Here is a 16,422-nt window from a genome sequence, read left to right on the forward strand (position 1 = left end):
GTATATATACTCTGATAACATGTGCTTGGAAAACAGACACTTTTTGTTCAAATTATTCACTTGTTGTCGGTAACCAAGGATGAATTCATCGTGATAGTATTTCTGCGGCACCTTAAATTGTTTGAAAAGATAAATAATATATATTTACTATAGATGACTAAATAAGTCAGAAATAACTTCGTTATATTGTGTGGCATATGTACAATTATAGTCCAACCTCCACTTGTAGATGGCTAAACAAGTCATAAATGACTAAGTTAAACTATATTGGTTGTTAAGAGTAAATAATTTCTGCCAGGAATTGAAAATCTTTGGACCAGTTACATAGTAATCTACATCGTAACACACACACAACAACAACATTCAAGTGAAAGCGCGAGTTGTAATCTACTACTAGGACTTCAAGTGTTTTTTGTGTAATAGGACAAACATATTTTTTCTAAAATATTTTGACCCATAACATAATAATCTAAATTTTCACACTCATAAACTCAAATATCAATCAATCAGAAGCTTTTAACAAAATAGTAACTCAGTTGAGTAGGAAAGTACTCCAATAGAGCTCCGATGTACCTCTGTTAAATTTTCAGAAACCTTTGTTGTCAACAAGTCATATATAAAATACTATCTCACATACCCATAATTTCTGTTCATCTACCATAATACATCAAATTTACAAAAGAGCTTCAATGTAACAATTCTCTTATTGTTGTATATTTATATACAACATTATATTATGTTTAGCACGCTAAAAGTAATTACAATGAGAGGATTGATGGACATTCTTTCAAAATAAAAAAAAAAAATTACACATTTAAATATTACAACAATTGTGTCTGGCTTTAACCAACTATCACGGACCAAATTGAGTACTTCTGCAGCTGCAATTAAGATATCAGCGTCTTGATTTGTTCTGAGTTTTTGGTAAATGGATGAAGAATAGTCACTTTAGCACGATGCTTCTGCCCATAAATAGATAAAATATTAATGTTCAGCAACTTAGGAAAAAATATGTGATTATATAATAAATTATACAATTAGAGTACATGAATATAATATTTTACACACTAATCTAAACCTACTGGACTATAATAAATTATAATTATATATACCATATATAAATCAATACTTGAAGAAGTAAGGCTGTAGGCAATCCAACAATGTTATTTTACCCATCACTATAACATTGTTTTCTATAATATCAACACCAAACTACAATAAATTATAAATGCACAAAAATAACTAGTGATGACAATATTGAGGATATATTTTTGATTGAAACTCCAAAATAGTGCATATTCATGAAAAGTGAAATTATAACTCAATACTTTGAACAAAAAATTATTAAATTCTCTTACACTAATACATGTAACTTTTTGAGACATTTTATCGAACATGTGAAGTGCATTAGACATTTGCCTTACTACTATTAACATAATGTGTTTTCTAAATGGGAGATAGGAAAAAAGATGAAAAATGCATCAGGGTTGAGATTTGGTATTCATTCACCACACAAAATATATCTACAATCAATCAAGAACAGATGTTCTAACCTTTCGAAAACAATAAGGTGGGTCTTCTTCGAAGAGAAATGGATTGTTGTCCAATGGCCGTAACAAATTGGGATAGATGGGTCTTTGTGTTTGTCGGAATCTAGGCCAGTGATCTGTAATTACAATTTCACGTTCACCGGATTATGGGCGAGTAGATTCCCCTTCCAATTTTGTGCGAGATTAACGAGAGATTACAATAGGAAAAAGTGTGAAGACGAAATGAAATAGAAAATGAAGGAGTGTTGCGCTAGTAAGATTTATCACAAAATAATCACCTCATGAAACATAAACTACCCATTTTAAAATAGAGGTCCTAACCTTTGTAAAATTCCGACGTCGCTCTTCGCCGGAGAAGAAGGGCTCGCAGTGGCACGAAAATATCAAACAAGAAAAAAAAATGGTTCTTCGCGATTGTTGGCCTATGGGCAACGCGGCTACGGTGGTGATTTTTGATCCAATGATTTTGGACTAACATGTTTTACTCCCAATTCCGCGCGAAGAATAACCAACGTGTGAAAGGGATTTGAGAGCTAAATCAGAAATAAAGAAATGATAGGGAGTGAAGAACGAGTGAAATGGAAAAGTAGGGACTGCAGAATAAGAATTTAGTAATGGGGACTTATTATTAATAAATTAGACAAAATAGGGATTTAAAGCCAATTGTGCCTATAAAATACTAGCAAAAAAATAATTAAAAACGACAATAGTGGGTCCAAACCACCTTCCCATTTTTTCAAGTTTGAAAATAATTTAAAATAATAATAATAATATTACACTTTATTTTATTTTTTTAATTTAATTTCAGTTTATTTATTTTTAAGTGTTGATTAATCTGATAAAATTTTTAAATCGAATTCCCAACATTTACAATAACAGGAAATGCATATGAAAATGCAACAAAAATATAAGTTTTAAGGCAAAAAAAATAAAAACAAGTTTGAGAAATTCTCTTTACGCACAACGATCTACGGCTGATAGTGTGTTCCAATTAACGTATGTCATCTCGAAGCACGGACAATAATTCATTGCAAAATAGCTTATTACGAGTGTTTTTATTTGTGCGGTTTTAATTTTAATTTTACTATTCTAATTTTTTTTCACTCTAAAATCATCAAATCAAACACCTATTTTATTTATTATATTATACTAAAATTTAATTTTATATTTAAAACATCACATTAATATATATTTATATCACATCTGTTATAAATTATATGAAAAGATCTAAAGATTTTATTAAAGAAATCGAGTAAACAAAGCAAAGAAAAACTTGTAGTAGTTTTGGTTTTTGTAGGCTCAGTCCCAAACAAACTTGAAAACACAAATCTACACAAAAACACACCAAAAAACGCGACGAACACAAACACACCGGCCTCTTACCTACGAGACAAAGAAAAATAACCCCCACAAACAAAGAAACAAAGCAAAACAGAAGTCTTCACGTTGAGAGAGCCCCTTGCGGCTCAAATCAACAACACATAGGGAAATCACCATGCCAAGGAACTCCATAGAGCAGGAGGAACACAACCGCCGAAGAACCTCCGGAAAACGTCGCCGGAAAGTGGTGCAAGAGAGAGAAGAGAGGAGAGGCTAGAGAGTAGGAGTTTTAGAGAGAATATATGAGAGTGAGATTATGAGAACAGCGCCCTGCCTCAGTCCCTTATATAGGTAGGTTAAAAAGGACGCGGGTCAAAAACACGGGTCGTGGGTCAGGGCATGGGTATGGCAGCGGGTCGCGGGCCATGGCGGGTCACAGGCCAGGGTTCTATCATGAAAACGCACGTCAATATATTTTGGTTCTATCATGAAATACAGGGTTTTTGCATAACTGGATTCCTGACTGACTATCCAAAAAAACAGTAACAACATGATGTAAATAACCTAATTCACTTATTAATTCTTTTAACCATAATGCTTCTTTTAAAGCTTCAGTTATTGCAACATATTCAGATTTTGTAGTGAATAGTGCTACAATGTGTTGCAATTGAGATTTTGAACTTATGCAATTTCCACACAAAGTAAAAACATAAGAAGTTGTACTTTTCCTACTATCTCTATCATTTGTATAATTTGAATTCACAAAACCCTCTAATTTAACATTTTCAATATGTTTTTCAAACACAAGACTAACATTTATTATACCAACTAAGTATCTAAAATCCATTTCAAGGCATGCCAATGTTCTAAACCAGGGTTCGACATATACCTACTTAAACAACTAATAGCATAAGCTAAATCTGGCCTAGGGATAACCATTAAGTACATTATGGAACCTATTACATTAGAATAGGACACATGTTTCATATATTCAAAATCAGATTCTGATTTGAGACATTGATCCCTACTTAACACAAAATTAGAAGCCATAGGAACAGAAACAGATTTAGCATCACTCATAGAAAACTTCTTAAGAATTTTCGAAATATAAGTAGACTGATTAAAAAACAGTCTAGAATTATTTCTATCCCTAGTGATACACATGCCTAAAATCACTTTGGCATCACCCAACAGTTTCATGTCAAAATTATCACACAAACACTTAGTCACGTGATCAATAAATTTTAAACATGGACTAATAATCAACATATCATCAACAAAAATGAGAAGAAAAATAGATTGGTTTTTAACATTCTTAAAATACAAACAATAATCAAATTTGCTTTTAATAAAATCAAAATTTTTCATACAATTATCAAATTTGATATCCCATTGTCTAGGTGACTGTTTTAAACCATATACAAATTTATTTAACAAACAAACATGATTCATCTTGTTTTTATCAACAAAACCTTCAGGTTGTTTTATATAAATCTTCTCATTTAATTCACTATGCAAAAAGCTGTTTTAATATCCAATTGTTTTAGTTCCCAATCATAAAATGCAACTAGAGCTAACATGACTTTAACAGTGGTAAATTTGTCAACATGGACAAAAATTTCATTATAATCTATTCCTTCATTTTGGGTAAAACCCTTAGCTACTAATCTACCTTTAAACCTAATTTCATTATCTTATTGTTTAACTTTATAAATTCATTTACAATCAACAAGAGAACAATTAGGAGGTTTAAGAATCAAACACCAAGTTTTATTATCATATAATGAATTCGTTTCTTCTTTCATTGCTTTTAACCACTGATTTTTATTTTTCGAATTTATGAACTCCCTAAATGTCTTAGGTTCATTACCATCTAAATTCTCAAATACACTAAAAGCCAAAGAAGACAAATCAAAATCACCAAGCCTAGTAGGCAACCTAGGGATTCTTCTACCCCTATCTTTAGTCAATTGGTAATTTTGTAACTCGTTTTGAGTACTATTATCAAAATCAGATTCATTTTGACTATTATTATCAAAATCAGATTCATTTTGATTTTCAAAAATGCTATTATCATTTCAATAATAGTTTCCTCTCTCACAGCAGATTCTACACGAATTTCAGCATCATTTTCTATATTTTCTACCTCACCTATACTAACAATATTATACTCCATCTCATTTGGAGTATTACTAGAGTCTAAATTTTCAACATCAATTTCAAATTTATCCAAAACAGATTTTTCAATATTTAAACAAGACATCACATTTTCATTGAAAATAACATCTCTACTAATAACAGTTTTAAATTCAGGTCTAGACCTTAACCATAATCTATAACCCTTAACTCCTTCCAGATAACCTAAGAAAACATATTTTTCAGCTCTAGGGTTTAATTTGTCATTATTAACACATATAAAAGTAGAACACCCAAACACCCGAATATTTGAAAAATCAATTTTTCTACCACTCCACTTAAATTTAGGACAAATACCATTCAAACGAATAGAGGGTGATCTATTGACTATATAAGCTGGTGTCATAACATCTTCCCCCCATAATTTTTTAGACAAACCGGATGAAGCCAAAAGGCTTCGAACTCTCTCCAAGAGAGTCCGGTTCATCCTCTCAGCCACCCCATTCTGCTGGGGTGTATAGGGGAGAGTACTATGTCTATTTATACCATTTTCTTGACAAAAATCATCATACCAAGAGTTGCAAAATTCTAAACCATTATCAGTTCTAAGATATTTAATTTTCTTTCCAGTTTGATTTTCAATTTTAATTTTCCAATTTTTGAAAATATCAAACACATCAGATTTATTTTTCATAAGAAATACCCATTTTTTCTAGAAAAATCATCAATAATGGATAAAAAATATCTAGACCCACCATGTGTGGGCTCACTAGCTGGGCCCCACACATCAGCATGTAAATAATCCAACACAGATTTAGATAATTCACGTTTTTCACTAGGGGGATGGAGAAATTGAACCCTATGGTGTTTACCATATACATAATTATCACAAAAGGACACTGGATTAAATTTTACATTTCCTAAGGATCCATTTTTATGTAAATTTCTAATCCTTTATTACTTAAGTGTCTTAATATCTTATGCCACAAATCACTATTCTCTTTAACAAAATTTATTGTGTTTACAGGCATATTAATTGGTTCAGCACAAGTAACGTACATATTATGTTTTACAGCTTTAAACACAACTAAAGATCCCTTAGTAATTTTCATACAATCATTTTCCCATTTTCCCTTTAATATTCTAAATCTGATAAAGCAGCACAAGATAGCAGATTATTTGATAAACCATGAACATGCCTCACATTGTTTAATTTTAGCACAAAACCTGTGTTAAATTTTAAATTTACACTATCAATTCCAAGCACATTAGAAACACTATTATCAACCATGGAAACAGTGCAATTTTCTAAAGTTTTGTATTCACAAAAAATCGATTTTAATTGAGTCATATGGTAAGTGCATCCAGAATCAATAAGCCATTCATTCATACATACATTGTTCACATTCAAGCAGTTGAAAGTAACAGTAAACACATCACCACAATTTCGATCAAGTAATGTCATATTGGCTAACTCAATAGCATGGTGTTGGCTACCATTATTATTACTGTTTGTAATGTTATTAATCTTCTTTTCAGGACACTCACGTATAAAATAGTTAGGATCACCACAATTATAACATCTTTTACCCCCTTTATTTGGAGTTCTAGATCTATTGTTTCCTCTACTTTTAGATCTATATTTATTTCTATTATTTTGGTTTTATTACTATTATTATTATTTTCAGAATTACCCTTTTTATTTGATCTAAAAGGAGACGTACCTCTAGTATACATGACTTTACCCTTATTGGACTTATGAATTTGTAAATTTAATTCTTTAGATTTTAACCCATTAATGACTACATCTAATGTTACAAAATCACACTCATATTTAATAGCAGATTTCACATCCATGTATGAATTAGGAATTGCATTTAACAAAACTATAGCACTATAATCGTCAATATTTTTTATCACCAGTAAGTTTTATATCTTGTATTAATTTTGAAAAACTTTCCAGATTTTCATCAATTGATTTTGACAAATCAAGTTTAAAACTAAATTTTTTTCTAGCAAATATAACCTACTAGGAAGTGAAGTTTGAGTGTATAGTTCATCCAATTTATTCCATAATTTCAAAGAAAATTCTTGCTTACCTACTTTCCTAATTACATGATCTGCTAAATTGAGTATTATAATAGATTAAGCCATTTCATCTAACTCAGCTCCCCTCTCTAGAGGAACTTGAACTACATGATTCGGCTCAATTGCTCTAATTATTCTTTGAGTGACTAAAATGCTTCTCATTTTTTGTTTCCAAATTGCAAAATCTATTTTTCCATCAAAAGGCAGTATATTAAAACTAGAGCTACCAGCCATTTTTTTTTTTGTTTTTAATAAAAAAAATAGATTTTAATTTTAAAAACAAAAAAGACCAGTTCTGTTTTAAAATTCCATAAAATCATTTATTTTAATTTTCACACAAAAACAGATTATTTTGCAAGTAAATCACACAGAACAAACAATCGCAGATTGTCGCATACAATCAAACAATCACTCGTGACTATTCAACCGAGGTACTCAAGAATCACTCACAAAGTGTGGATCGGAGTTTAGTAACCTTGGTTTCACAATAGTCTTTACAATTTATTTTTGTGCGCAAAAATTAAATGCAGAAATTAAAATAAACACAAAGCAGTAAAAAAAAAAGGTGAGTTTAGGGGTTACCCTCGTAGCACAGCAACAAAAAAATTATATTCCTACAAGACAGCAGGAATCTCACAAACACAAGACCTATTCTCTTTTGTAGAAAATAGGGGTTAGCCAAAACTAAAATTCACAAAAAAACAGAAAAACAAACACAAATATGTTTCTCTTCTAACAAATTGTTAGAATCCCCGAAACAGATCATATATTACACACCACCGACCCCAAAAACGAACACAAACAAATAAGGCTTAAAGATTTTGAAGATTTCAAACAAGATTTAGTTTGAAAATATAAAGATCTTCAAAAAATATTTACCAAACTCTTAAAGATTTAAATTTTTTTTTTAGATTTTGACTCCCCAATTATAGATCCACAAGGATCTTTAACAAAACTTTACAAAAACAGAGGCAACTTAACCCGATTTACACTTATTATTTAAAGAAAGTTTGAAAACAAAATTCGTTTACCAAAAATAAAACGATTTTGTAACAAACTAACTAAATCTAGACTCAAACTTAACCAAACAACACAGATTTGTAGCGATTAAGTCACGATTAACACAAATTGCACTCGACCAAGCCTAGAGAGCACGGATCGAGTGAGATTTCGGTTGGTTTTGAGCAGATCTACAAGGAAAAGAATCAAAACACTTTAAAACAGTTCGATTCAACTAGATCCTTGATAGATCTAACGATTTACAACCAATATTAGATAGATCTACAAGGAAAAGAATAAAAGAACATTTAAAATAGTTCGATTCAACTAGATCCTTTTGTAGATCTAAATATTTAAAACCGAAAAACCTCAAAAAAACAAAAGACAAACTTGATTTCGAAAGTAAAAATATACCAAAAAGCTCTGATACCACTTGTTATAAAATATATGAAAGGATCTAAAGATTCTATTAAATAAATCGAGTAAACAAAGCAAAGAAAAACTTGTACTATTTTTGGTTTTTGTAGGCTCAGCCCCAAACCAACTCGGAAACACAAATCTACACAAAAACACACCCAAAAATGCGACAAACACAAACACACCGGCCTCTTACCTACGACACAAAGAAAAATAACCCCCACAAACAAAGAAACAAGGCAAAACAGAAGCCTTCACGTTGAATAAGCCCCTTGCGGCTTAAATCAACAACACAGGGGGAAATCACCATGCCAAGGAACTCCACAGAGCAGGAGAAAGACAACCATCGAAGAACCGCAGGAAAATGTTGCCGGAAAGTGGTGCGAGAGTAGGAGAGGAGAGACTAGAGAGTAGGAGTTTTAGAAAGAATATATGAGAGTGAGATTATGAGAACGGCGCCCTGCCTTAGTCCCTTATATAGGTAGGTTAAAAAGGATGCGGGTCAAAAACACGGGTCGCAGGTCAGGTCATGGGTAGGGCAGCGGGAATACTTTACGCGAGCGAAGTGGTTCCTTCAAAAAAAAGTCGCGGGCCATGGCGGGTCACAGGCCAGGTAAGTGATTGTGGGTTGTGTCACAGGTTTGGCCCAGGTGTGTTTGGGCTGCGAGAATGAGTGTATTTGTGTCTAAAATAGGGTGGATCCACATAGACAAAAAATCCAACAACATCAAACAATTAATTATTTCAATTCAAAATTTTATTATTCAAAATAAAAAATTCAAAACCAAAATCTCACAAATAAACACATCCTACGTGCTCATGACAATTTTGAAGATAGATTTTCTTCACAAAAATTATGCAAAGTGGCTTTTTTTAATTTATTACCAAATTGGCTTCGATTAAGAGTACGATGAATCCTAAAAAATCTTCCACACTCCAACATAGCAAGGAATCAACGAATGAGCAAAAAATTTCACTTAAATTTAACTTATTTTGCTGAGTGAAGAGTAGAGGTAATTTGAGAAGGATAATAAACAGATTAATAATAACAATAATTCTTTTAAGAAATCCAATCGCAATTGAAACCCATTGACAAATTTTTAAACCACGATTGCAAAATCATAATCATCTGTCGAGTTTCTAGTGGAGCTCTGAGGATTTTCACCGTGTTTTTATCGGTCGCCTTGCAGTTGATATCTTGGGTCTTCGATGAAAAAATTGTTTCGGTTTGGGAGTGGTTTGCGTTTGCGACTGTGTTTGTGCAAAAAAGCAAACGAGAGAGAGAAGAAATTGAGAGAACACATACATCGACGTGGCTTTGCCTGCACTAGGCTACTACCAGAAAATTAAGCTATAGTTGCGATAAAAATAGTCACAATTTTAATACAAATTGGTGATTTTTTACTAAAAATCACGGAAAAAATATACGGAACTATTTCCGTTGAATTTTTCTGGTGACTTTTTCTTAAGTGGTGACATTTCTGTAACAACATGTCAACGACTTTATATAGCAACAGAAGCTGCACCAAAATTTCATGAATATTTTATAATGGCGACATTTTTGTGACAATAAGTTACAAAATAATATCGTTACAAATCTGTGACTTTATATTAAATAAAGTTGTAACAATTTCGTGACTTTATATTTTTGAAAAAATATATATATAATTATATTATAACTTTTGTTCAATGCTATTGCACACGAATGTCATGCCAACTTAGCTATCTACTCTAAAGTATTAATTTTTGTTTGTTATTATGTTTTAACTATATAAAGGTTATAAAATTATCTTTTAACAATATATACATCATTATTTAATATATCATCATGAATTTTTAACAAAAAAATTGAAGTTTGTCTATTAATATAAAATATAATTTAATTTATTTAACATATAGTATTTTTTTTTAGTATCAGAGTTTTTTAATTTCATCTATTGTCAATAAATTATTTATTTTTATTTTTTTTAGACTCAATCATTTTGTTTAAAAAATCTATCATATAAATTTCAAAATTAACAATATATTTAAAAACATTATTGATTTGGTAATTATAAATAGTTAAATATCGGTTTATGTTAATATTTGCAATACTTTAAATAAATATATATTAATTAAATAAAATTAAAATTAAATAAAATTATTTATAATGTAACCCTAAATAGTAGAATTTTTTATAAAAATAAATATATAATTAAGATTTTGCTAATATTTATGTACTTAATTTTAAATAGTAATGAATAGTTAAAAAAAAAATTATTCAATTACAATACAATACAAGTAAAAAAAATTAAAGATATTGAAAATGATTTTATTATTTTGTTATTATTTTAAATAGCTAGGAACGATAATAAGAAAAATTTATAGTTGTTTTCGTTACTTATGTTGTGATATTTGATTTTAAAATGTCATGAAAATTATACCATGACAATATCTGTAATAATTTAAAGCGTTGCAAATATTTTGGTTATTTTTTCCGTAACTTAAAATAGTCAAGAAAAAATTTCGTAACAATTTTTGTGACGAAATAGTTAAAAGACACATAATAGAAATATCTTGGACATTTTCGTTACATAAGCTGTTACTTTGAATAGTCACGGAAAGTTGTTTATAACTTTTTCTGCAAATATTACTTACGAAATAGTCAAAGCAAAATGTTGTGACATAAATTTGTCACAAAATTACTTTCCGTGACTTTTAATTGTCGCGAATTAAAACTTGCGACAAATTTCCGCAATTATCAACATTTTTTCTAGTAGTGAGCCCCACGATTCAAACTCGAGATTTCGCTGTCGAAATTACAGCTGTAGTGGAGGAATTTTTTGAGCACCTAATGTGATCTGTCAATAGCCTTATCGAGGGGTTCGGTTTGGATTTTTAAATCTTAAAAAGCTCAATTTAAATAGTTGTTTGATGTAAAATAAATAAAGATTGATATGATGTTTTGAATATAAAATAAATTTGTAGTATAATATTAAAAAAAAAAAATTATTTAACTTGATATTTTTGAGAAAAAAAATATAAATAATAAAAACGCATGGTAAAATTCACTTAAGAACACAACCGATATGTGTTTTTAAGAGTTAGGCCTACTCTAGGCTATTTCACTTAACCAAATAAGAAAAACTTTTATACGAAAATAAAATAATTGTAATTAAAGAATCAGTCATAGTTAAAAAAAAAAAAAAAAAAGAAATAAATGGCATTGTAATTATGATGACGACCATAATTAGAATTCAATTATAAAAAATTTTTAATTAAGCTGTTGGTTTTTTTTAGTCGAAAGTGCGCACCGGGTAAACCCTCGGTCGAACTTAATACCCTGCAAACTAGACCCGACAGACAAGTCACACTAGGCGAACCATGTATTGCAGGTGACCTGAGGCGTCGGGAGTCTGAACCCATGATCTATGGTCACAAGTCCAACCCCACGCGCCATCCATTACGGGACAAGTTTGTTGATTATTTTGGCCAACCCGATTGTGACCCGTCCATCCTAACATGTGCACGACCCATTTCTGAAGATGACCCGACCCGACCCACGATCCGGGTCTCCTCTAGACTAAATCACAGCCGTTCATCTTAGTTTGTAAATCATGTCCTTCCATATAGAGAATCGAAAAGTGAGTCTGAGCCACAACAGTTTATGTTTGGTTATTTTCGCTGTGTACTTTCATTCCAGCCCATTCTATTAAAGTTTTATTAAGTTCCTTTGATTTATTTTTTTTATTTTTTATGCTAATTTCAATCTAAAACTCAACAAAATCAACAACATAGATTAGGAAATCACAAATATAGTTAAGTTTATTCACAAATATAGTTAAGTTTATTCATTCAATATGGATAAAGTTTTTCGGAATTTTTTTACCCGACCCGTGACCTCATTATTCCTGTTTAACGCCCGCAGTTGGATTCATCACATTATTAATTAATACGATACACATAATTATAATTTCCAAGAATTAAATATTCATTCAACATTTGAGAAAAATGATCATACATCCCGATCGAATGCATAGGCAAACTGCTAAACCCTAAAGAAAAGCAACATTACAAACAAACCCTAAAGAAACAACATTAATAACTAATACCTAAAGACATATAAACATCATAACTAATCATGGATCTCAACTAATTAACTCAACCCCAAGAAACTAATTAATTAAGTCCACAAGTATAGGGATTCATTATCATCAGATTACAGTCCGCGTCGGTGTCGGCGTTGGCCCGGTAATTGTAGACACAGTTATTGCTGCATTCGTCGAGCTGATGATGAGCCGGGCCGGGATTGCTTCCGTCGGTCGGGCCATCAAAGCTCGCCGGGATCGATGGGCTTTCATCGTCTGTGTAAGATCCTGCAGCTTGTTTGTTCATCATTTGATGATCCTTCAGCATTTTCCTCAGTGCCATAACCTAGCTTGCATGCATCCAATTCAATTCAATTTTAGGATTAATAACTTCAAAACGTAAATGCTGATTATGTAGGGAAGAAAGTTAAGATTGATTTATATATATATATGTGTGTGTATATTAATACCTCTTGCTGGAGGTAATGGTTCTCCATGGAAACAGCGTGGTACTCCTGCTTAAGCACGTCGTACAAGCGCTCAAGCTGCTTGCCTTTCAGTCGGGCTCTTCGGTTCTGGAACCAGACGGAGATCTGACGGGGATGGAGGCCAAGCTCGTTGGCCAATCTGATTTTAGTGTCAGGGTCGAGCTTGCTCTCCTCCTGGAAGCTGTTTTCCAATGACTCCACCTGCTCTCTGCTCATTCGACTTTTCTTCTTTGCAGGATTCAAAAGCGGCTGCCCGTTCATGTTCATAACGCCAGCGCCGGCGCCGGCGCCGCCGCTGCTGTTTATGTTGCTCGAAGCCATGCCGCTGTCTATTGGCGGTGGCTGCAGATTCATTTCTGCAAGTAAATTCAATTAAGGTTGAATTGAAAACCCTAATTTGAAGTAGTAATAATTATTTAACCTAATTTAGCAGGAGCTAGAGAGACAAAGAGAGGAAGAGAGAGAGAGAGAGAGAGAGAGAGAGCGCTATTTTCACCTGGAAATGTGTGCTCATAGGCATAGCAGAAACTGTAGTTGTAGAGAAGGCTAAAATTATCTGAAGAAGCAGCAAGTGGAGAAAAATAAGGATTGCCATTACAGTTCCATTCCATGACCGATGCTTCAGATATATATATCTATCTATCTGACTGGCTATCCTCTCTAGGTTAATTCCAATTTTGCTATTCCCCTTTATTTCAAAACAAGATCTGCTCAGCTTTTAAATCCCTCCAAGCTGTGAATATATATACATATATAATATATATATGCACTCACACATATATAGACACCATACGAGGACCTTAACTAGCTAGCTTTTTATTCGTCTGTCTTGGGCAGAGAGAAAGAAAGAGAGAGAGAGAGCACTCGGGAGCAGGCAAAACGACACGAGTTCGTCCTTACAGTGAAACAAATTTGAGAAGAAGAAAATTCCAGGAACCTTTTAGCTAGCCAGGGCTAAGGACAAATTAAATGTTCAGAAACGGGAGTAATAGAGCGAGTGAGCGAGGCCCTCAGATGTTAATTAATATAAAGGACATGCATGGGAAAGCGATATATCGAAGCTAGCTTTCTTCTATCACCCAATAATATAAATATTTACAAGAGATCAACAGACATCGTACACACAAACACTTCCCCCCAAAAAACCAGACAGCAGAGAGAGAGAGAGAGAGGAGTTGGAGAGAGTTGAAGAAGATTGGTTGATTGTGGTGTGTAGTGTAGATGATCAGTGGAAGACGACATACAATACAAGTGATGATTGAAATATATGGTATGTTTGGAAGACGACATACAATACAAGTGATGATTGAAATATATGGTATGTTTGTTTCGGAGGATTGAATTTTGAGTTTGAAATTTAAATAATAAAAATTTTGAATTGAAATAATGATATTGTTGATATGCCTTAAATTTAGTTTGTCATTCGCAGAATTTTCAAAGGGGTCTCGCTGGGGGTAGGGGTGCGTGGAGTATCCCCAAACCGACAGTATTCAGTATTGGGCTTTTGAATTCGCATTGGACTGGGTCGTCTAGCGTATTCTCTTAGTTTATTTGAATAGATTTAAATATATGACATTTGTATTCTATAAGCTTTTCATCGTGAATAAATTTGTTCTTCGTTTCTTTATGTGGATGTAGCTAAGATTTTGTTGGTAAAATACAATAAATTTGTGTCTTCTTTATGTTTTTTATTTGTTATTTCATCATTAATTCTAATCTGTCGCGAATACGATGTAATATAAATAAGTTTTGATTTAATATTTTTGAAAAAAAAAATAATTAGTTAAAAATTTAGAAAATTATTTTGAAAGAACACACTCATTGTATATCAGTAAATCAAAATTGATCACTAGTCACCACTATATGTAATTATATATATGTATGTATGTATGGTCCCTGCATGCCTGAAAGCCCAAACACGTCTTCTTCTATTTCTTTTCTGACATTAATTTGCCTAGAGCTTAGCAAACCCTAATTTCTTTCTCTCCCTGTATTTCACTGATCTCTTTCTTTCGAATTTCTACTTAACCTGGAATTAACTGTGACTGTTTGTATGTATAAATCAAGGAAATCATCATAGTGTCCTATCTTTTCTAGATTCTTCGTCACCGTGTTGACTTCCCCATGTGGTTTTTGTTTAATTAAAAATCCAGGTTAAACGTAACCATTTGAGCTATCAGTCAAATTATGCGTAATTTATTAATTTATTAGGCTGAGATTTATTTAGTAAATGCGGGCCTCCTATGCGTAGAAACTCGTAACCTGGTAACTTATTAATAGGGTTATGATCCAGGTTTAGATGAAACAAGCATTTCATATCTCATCGTGGGAGTAACTGCAGAAACCCTAGCGGTTTTCTCGAGGGTTGCGCCATATGCTTGAAGAACACAAAATCCCCAGGTAATTTGTAGATCTAAATTCGCCAACGCTGATGCAATAATGTTAGATTTATTAACTTTATTTTCTTATCTCAATTATTACAACACGGTAGATCCTAAACTTAGGGTTAAATTTCTGATAAGTTCTGACAATTGATATCAGAGCGGATTTGTGTTGAATTACTGAGATATTTGGTTAGATCAATTATATATATATTTTTAATCAAATTGATTCGACCATGACTCAAATCTTTATTAGATGTTCTATTCGTTCTTTTCGAATCAATTGGAATCACGATTGGCTGAATTAATTATTAATAAAGTATGTGAATTTTAAATCCCAATTTCTGTTGAATTCCATCTTGATGCTTGCAAACAGACAAGAATTATGTCTCAGGACTTGGTTTCGTTTCTGTGTTTTATCATAGTTCTAGAATTCTCAGTACTTTTAAGCATGAGATTATTGGATTTGCATAGTGATTCGTGAACGACCATACTGTATATAAGGATATATATTTATATATATGTGCATTGTTGATCAATTAATTAGTCCGATTATTTATGCTTGGACATTTGGGTATACTGACTTGATTAAACTGATTATTTGATCAAATTGGACATTAAAGTTTAATTGAAATCACAAAATTAGATCTGCATCATTGCATATTTTTCGTTCACATTTATTTATTTTATTGTTAATTTTGTGAATAATAAGAATGTTAAATTTCATTCTTATCCATGTATACGAGTATATCCGTGTGAAATCAACACATATATTGTTGTAAAAATTAAATTAGAAGGATTGTTATGCCAAATTATAGAGCATATAACTGTAATACAACATTCAGTATTATGCATTATAGATGACCTGCATTTGAATATTTGGATGGAAATCAGAAAATAAATGATTTCATTGGCAATGGTGTTAGTCCGGCGTATGTTTGTTTATTTATTTGTTTCAACAAAATAAATTAATTAA

General features: G+C 31.8%; 1 protein-coding gene and 1 long non-coding RNA gene across 2 annotated transcripts; both read right to left on the minus strand.

Annotated features, from left to right (window-relative positions):
* Positions 1 to 655: 655 nt before the first annotated feature.
* LOC127250769 (uncharacterized) lies at positions 656 to 8,942 on the minus strand. Its single transcript, XR_007838784.1, has 3 exons — positions 1,872 to 8,942; positions 1,554 to 1,666; positions 656 to 962 (listed from the first exon to the last, which is right to left on the minus strand). It is a non-coding gene; the product is annotated as an uncharacterized LOC127250769 (long non-coding RNA).
* A 3,645-nt stretch (positions 8,943 to 12,587) lies between these two features.
* LOC127250843 (putative homeobox-leucine zipper protein ATHB-51) lies at positions 12,588 to 13,676 on the minus strand. The gene is made up of 4 exons (XM_051274271.1): positions 13,562 to 13,676; positions 13,048 to 13,421; positions 12,713 to 12,923; positions 12,588 to 12,601 (listed from the first exon to the last, which is right to left on the minus strand). The coding sequence occupies exons 1-4, from the start codon at positions 13,674 to 13,676 to the stop codon at positions 12,588 to 12,590; spliced, it is 714 nt and encodes a 237-aa protein (XP_051130228.1).
* Between the last annotated feature and the right edge of the window lie 2,746 nt (positions 13,677 to 16,422).

Source organism: Andrographis paniculata, unplaced genomic scaffold (genome assembly GCF_009805555.1).
Source record: "Andrographis paniculata isolate CXL003 unplaced genomic scaffold, ASM980555v1 Contig38END, whole genome shotgun sequence".
NCBI classification, from domain to species: domain Eukaryota; kingdom Viridiplantae; phylum Streptophyta; class Magnoliopsida; order Lamiales; family Acanthaceae; genus Andrographis; species Andrographis paniculata.